Source organism: Halyomorpha halys, unplaced genomic scaffold (assembly GCF_000696795.3).
Source record: "Halyomorpha halys isolate HHAL.00 unplaced genomic scaffold, Hhal_1.1 Scaffold1620.1, whole genome shotgun sequence".
Taxonomy (NCBI): Eukaryota; Metazoa; Arthropoda; class Insecta; order Hemiptera; family Pentatomidae; genus Halyomorpha; species Halyomorpha halys.
Window position 1 is genome coordinate 112,765 of NW_027109412.1, and position 7,040 is coordinate 119,804.

The following is a 7,040-nucleotide window of genomic DNA, read 5'->3' on the forward strand; positions in this document are numbered from 1 at the left end:
TAAAAAAATACAACCAGTAAATTTGATCATAATGACATAATGATATGATACAGGATGTAGAGAAACTACCCAGTAGTAGAACTCTAAAAACAGTTCACAATATAAGGTCACGAGGCCATATAGGGAAAAAAGGTGATTTAAGAAAAAAGTGAAGAGAAAAAAAATTAAAATAAAATAAAATTTGTCACAAGATGTCCTACAGCAGTCTGGGCTTTAGTCTTCGGGTTGTGGTTGGGTTTCCCAAGTAGGTCACAGCTCCTTTAACTGCCGGTAACTGGGAGTAGAACTTCATGAACCTTTTTTTGATGTACTCCTCTATTTTCTCCATTCGTTATTCCTGATGAAATTGGCTGTTTACTATTTAATAACTACGATTACGGAAACTTTTATCATATCAAAGATCATGAGACTTATGCGCTGCCTACTGCGCTACTGAGGCAGTCATCTTGACCAACCTATTATAATGCCACATGGCAAAGGAAGGGCACCAGTTATATGTTTATATACTTAGGTATACATTAATATTGTTATATATATTTACAATAAAGGAAGTAAGAAAACAAAAAAAATTATCATATCAAACCAGACTACCTCATACGCTCCAAGTGGCAAACTTCGTACTAAGGCCTTCAAACTCTATAGTTTATCTGGGCATTACATTGGATCGCCACATGACACTGTCAGTTCATTGCTACATGAAAACCAAACGAGTCCGTCTCAGATCATACCGGCTACACCACCTTTTATCATCACCAGTACTCTCACTAAGGCTCAAACTCCAAATTTATAAAAGTATTTTGAGACCAGCACTTCTATATGGTGCTCCACTCTTCACCCATCTCAGAGAAGGGACACAGCGCCATCTACAACGCTTCCAGGATACAGTGTTGCGGAAGATTGTGCGGCTAACATCGCTGAAGAAGATGAAGACAGATCATCTACACGAGCTCTTCGAACAACCCACTGTGCCTGAGTTCATCCAACGCACACACATAAAGTTCTTCGACTCTCTACAGCACCAAAGAAATCCACTGTTCAGGACCCTTACACCAGCGCCCCCTCCGGTGCGTTGGGAACAAACCAGATAAAAATTCAGAAACAACTTGCCAGGACTTATTTAGGGAATATATTTTTTAGGTTTAGTTTAAATTTCAAAACCAATGTGTGCCTCAGCACATTATAAAATTCAAAGAACGCCCACTACAACAAAATTACAACTCAAAATAGGCCATTACAGAAGAAGGAAACAGTGTGGAATTAATATATATATATATATTGGTATTTATATCCATGCTAAAAACAATAAATTTCAAAAGGCTAGAAGAAGGCACCCATCAGTTTAACTAACTCGTGTTTGAACATACCTGTTATGTCTTTTTCGTCATGCCCCATTACTACGATTTTACATATAGGATATTATTTTTCCTAAAATCTTTGGCTTTACAATGGTATATAATTCGTGTGTATAACTACACTTATTTCCGGAAATGTTTTTTAAACTAGAATATTATATTTTTCCTCTGATCTCCATAAATTAATTTTCAAATCTTTTTATAATTTTAATAAATCATCACATCTCATTACTGATAAAAATGTGAGATGTTTAATAATTTCAAATAAGATTTTTAAAAATTTCGTCATTTATGGTCTGCTAGACTACTTCAATGATAATAAAACATAGCTGATACTGAAGACCACTTAGTTGTACATTTATATACCAATTTTAATCACGATTGTTAGAACCTTTACTACTTGATTATTTAGACACAGGAGACCTCAAAAGGTGTGTTCCGTCGAAAACTCGAAATTATTTTCGATTGCGATGTAATAGGAAGTAGAAATAAAAATTCTAATTTATAAAATATACTAACATAACTTTTGTTTTTCAGGGAATAAATACTAATATAGAAGAAGCTATCCAATTCCTGAGGGAGTACGATGCGGAGGCCTCTGCAATGTGCACCAGGGTCACCGATGCTCAATGGTCCTACGTCACCAACATCACAGACTACAACAAAAGGAGGATGGTAAAGAATAGGAATAATAGTTCCATTTTATTCAAGAAATAGTAAAAATTTGTATTCATCAAATATTTTCTTCAATATTAAAATAAAGTAGAATATTTTTTCAACTAGATCATTTTTTTTTTTTTACTGTAAAAGGCATCTTGTAGACAAACATCTGGTACGGTAAGCATCACGAAATTCCCAGTTATTTTCTTTTTTCGAGCTGAAATCAACCCTTTCATTTGTCGGTTGTGTAATTAAAGTGTGTATTGTACATCGACCATGGAAATTTAAAAAATCATTTATTTACAAATTCATTTTATTTAAGCGTTTTTTATCACTCTTCATTAACTTCTTTGACTTTCTAGCGGTACATTTAAGTGAAAATTAAAAGTAAAATTAAGCTCTTTATGTATTTTGATTTTCATCTATCTTATCTATTTCAAAAACTTAATGGAATTAAATTCACAACTGATTAGATTTTATCTGTATTGTTATCGACAAGACAAACGGTCTAAACTTCCAATTCCTTACAAAATACTGATGTACATGATAAGGCCTATTTGGATAAACGTAGTTGAGCTTTGGAGCTCCACTAAACCTTCGAATTCCTCCCGTATCCAATCCTTCGTAAAATCCTCAATGCTCCTTACTTTTTCACAAATAAAATCATCCATAAATATCTTAATGTTCTATACGTAACCGATCTAGCCCGAACCAGACATCAATCCTTCCACTATAAACTCCCTAATTATCAAATCCCTCTAGTTTCTAGCCTTGCTTCTTCTTCTATTCCTGACAATCCACCGAGGCGATTGAAATGAAGATGGCCTCGAAATCTTCTATTGTAAAACCGTAATGAGAGTGCTACCAATTGGTAGTTTCTCTACACGCCTGTATCACTCCATTTTGATCATACATAAAATTTAATAGATGTATTTTTATGTAAAGATAGTTATAAATAGCAATAAATAAATAATGAAAAAAATTGTTTTCGAACATAGTTGAGAGTATCAGTTATATATGGACTTCAGGAAGTCAGCCTACGAATGTGTTTGATGTGAACTACTCGAACGAAAAATTCTTGAAATGAATGAACAGGATAAGTCTTACGGGAACTAGCCTTAAGTCCTCGAAGGATAGAGTGATCACTCTTCAGTGAACGAGCCTGCTGTCGCGAAGGGAAATGTTGGTCCCTGCAGGAAGAAAACTTCGCTTTGTATGAAACGAGACTGCAGTCGCGAAAGGGATAGTTAATCCAACGGGAACGAGCCGTAGGTCCTTACAAAAGATATAAAATGTACAGGAAGGAGGAGAGATCTAGATGAAGCAGAATAAAATAAGTAGCAATATACATTACGAAAAATAAAGCACAGAACCTCTAACTGCCTGGGCGGGAGGGGGGGATGGAACAGACATAAAGTATAAGGATATAACATAGAGTTAGAGAATAATAGAGATCATTTTAAGTCCTACTAATTATTAGTCCTACCATTTTGAATTTTCTACGTTCAGCAATACATCCGCTGTGCAATTGCAAGTGTGGCAATGGCAGACAATTTTTTATTCTGTTACTGTAAGTGCTGTGAGTCAACCCCGTGGGTTTGGAGAGTCCTCTGAGGTCCACCCAGGCTCATATAGTGAACACTTAATTGAGGAATAAATCTGGCTGTGGGGCGTGGGGTTATGAACAAATCACTCCATGCACAATCGTTGTTCAAGAAACATTACGAAGTATTGAATTCCCCCCCCCCCCTCATTCCCTCGGATTCTTCATGGGTTGTAGCAATTTTTCATAAAACTTCAAAGGGTCTCTGACTTTCTAGTAAACTCTGTATATTTTCTTCTACCCTCCCCAATTATACTTCATTTGCTTACTAACTCGGCCCTATAAGATTTCGGGAAGACTTCATCTTAGTCAGAGCGTGTCACATTAGACAATGAGTGCCCTATTTATTATATTTTGTCGTTGTGACACAACCACGATTTCGTTATCATGTATAATAAAATAATAACTCATAATTTTCTATTTGAGTGACTTCCATTGAATTCGTCCATCAAGGTCACAGCTTTGTCGTCTGTCCTAGTGCATCCTCTCCAGGGATTGTGAAATAATTCAAAATTAAATGCAGTTAAGATGTATGGGAGGAAAAGAATAACAGGGTTTTTCAAAAACAGTTATATTCTTAATGGATAACTAGGCAATTGGTTTCCCTTTTAATTGAACAGGACTAGAAAAATTGATCTTTGCATATATTGGATGTTATTTTCCTCCTGACTTCGATAGCACGCAGAGTTAGCTGTTATATATTCAATCGAGAATAATTCATCAAATTTAGAACTTCTTTTTGTTTACAATACGCCGGTACTATAAAGAGTTAATTTATGGACTAAGTAGTAACAATTCATTAAGAATAGTAGAAGTCACTAAGGTTTGAGTTAGTGTCAGCTGTGCCCTCTAAATTTTCGTTTTGAGATAAAAAGCGGGTCATATCCAGTCCCATTTTTCATTATAAAATGAAACAACTATTTTTTTTCTTTTAATTAATTAAAAGCCAGAACAATGTCATTATTCTCTTATATACTTTCACTTCACATAATAATCCTAAATCATGGGTTGATAAATCAATAAGGCCGTTCAAAATAAGATATTTGAGACAGGTGGAAGTACTTTACCATGAAATGCTGCTTTTACACTTTCTCTCCAATCTCTTTTACTTTTTTGCCTCTTTGGGATTCATTGTTTTTAAATCAATCCTGAAGATAATGAAGTAATTATTACATTAGTTAAGGCCTAATATGTATATAACGAAATTGAAAATTTCTTTTTACTCTGAAAGATTATTTGAGGTATAAAATGTGAAAATTTATATCTGGAATCCGAATATTTCTTTCTTTGACCTTTTTTTCCAAACGTACATCTTTGGGTATATCTTTACAATCCAAGGAAAAAGGGGAGGATAGATTTGAAGTGTTGGAGAAACAAAAGGTTCGAGTATGGTAATTCGTATACGATAACAAGAAATAAGTTAATCGTTTAGTTTAGTTAGTTTTTGCTAATCACATCAATATTGTTAAGCTTATAAAATAAACAATAAACACCAACTAAATACAATTATTGTGTTAATTTATGATTTATTAGAAATAAATTACTTAAATCATCTATTTCGTCCATGACATTCTATTTCTACTCTCTGTATTGAACATCCGGGAACTTTTATTGGCTTTTTCCTTATAACTAGAAAACTAAGCATTTTACTAACATATAAACTCTAGATAAAATCAGAGAAGTCAAAATTTCTAAAAAATACGGCTTATGTGTTGTGATGGAGTCTCTTTTCATTTTATACTAGCAGGTTCGAATTTATCGACTTTTGAATTGCACAAATGTATTATTTAGACATTTAGAAACATTCTACAAGTTATAAAAGATTGCGGAAGTAACAAAAATAAGATGTACAGTGAAAGGTGTAAATAAACCAGAATTATAAAAAGTCATAGATAATATGAAACTGTAAATAGTAAAAAATAAAAAAGTAGACAAAAGAGAAATAAAAAAATAAAGTACACACTAAAAGACAAAAATAAGTGAAATAAGAATATAATAAAGATCAAGAAAAAAGAAAAATAGGACACCCACCTTTCTGAATGACGGAAATTGCAAGAATGAAATAAAGGAGGATGGAGGTATCAACAAAGTAGGGAAGTGGGAGAATATTTTTTAAATTTTAAATATTAACAATTATAACGAGTAAGTTGGTCAATGTACGACATGTCACAAACTCACAAGAAGAGATCATAACACAAAAAAGGCAATCCTTACCGGCGGACCTGCTCCACTAAGACCTTCAGGAAGCGACGGTCCTACTTCACTTTGGAAATATTTGCTTAAAACGGGATGAGGTTAGAGGATAGTTAAATCAAGCAATATTTAAAAAGACCCTGAAATTGGAAAATGGTGTGTAATAATTAATAACTAGAGTCTTGTTTAAAACTCAAAGTTATTCAACAAATAATTTGAAGGAATCTATCTCCAATCTTAAAGTAGCAGTGGTTAAAGATGGCCCTCTCTCAATGTACAGATATACTCTCCCGATCCCATTGTCTTCCCCATAAAAGATTAATTCAATATTGAATACACACAATATGCGAGTTATGTTTTTAATACGTATAAACGAGAGTTTCTAAATATATAAGAAACCGTTTTTTAGTAAATTCGGTGATATAAGTAAAGTGTTACTGTAGAACAGTAACGATCCAGAAATGAAAAAACTTTTTTCCGTAACAAGGAAAAGAAAGAGAAAAGAGGATGATTCGACGTTGCTTAACCAGCCGAAAAGGCACCGGCTACTGGCTTCATCCATTGCAATTAGTGAACTTCATCCATTTTATGTTTTGTTAAGTAACAGAATGTTGGAATCTTTTCCATTACTTCTCATAAAGCCTTAATCCGCTAATTCGTTCAAAATTGTAGCATTTTGAACTGAGAAAATTTTCTATCAAAAGTTAATCTTCAATTCTGAAAAGTAAAAGTTTTTGACAAATTAAAATAATTGAAGAAAAAATACATAGGACCAAACTAAACCCACACTATTTAACATAAAACGATATAATATTTTTTTTAAATTATTTAATTGGTAACAATTATATTCTATACATATTTATAAAGTTTCCGCATTTTAGCTACGTTTCGGCACTTCCCATTGGTCATTTTCAAACTTTTTTCTACGAAAATCCAGTCACATTGTTTAAGAGAGTTTAAGAATCATGAGCGAAAGGAGAAAAAGATTGACAATCTACAAGCTTTTCAGGAGATAAAAATAAAATGAATTAAAAAGTAAGATGAAATTGAATTAAAATAAGATAAAAATTCTAAGAAAAAAAATTACCTATACAAATAACAAATTTACTTAACAAATACTACAAACAGCAGTATTTATGAAACTATGTAATTTTAATAATGTGATTAGGGTGTGGAAGAAAAAAAGTTGGAAATAAGTAAAGAACTGATACGTAGTTAAAATATATATATAT

The 7,040-nt window shown here is 32.8% G+C and overlaps 1 protein-coding gene across 1 annotated transcript in view; it reads left to right on the plus strand.

Moving 5' to 3' along the window:
* LOC106690221 (angiotensin-converting enzyme) overlaps nucleotides 1-7,040 on the plus strand; it is a 46,168-nt gene that overhangs the window by 13,339 nt on the left and 25,789 nt on the right. Inside the window, exon 2 of the mRNA XM_067047601.1 lies at nucleotides 1,890-2,027. Within this exon, the coding sequence (XP_066903702.1) occupies nucleotides 1,890-2,027 (138 nt within the window). The remainder of the gene's footprint in view (nucleotides 1-1,889; nucleotides 2,028-7,040) is intronic.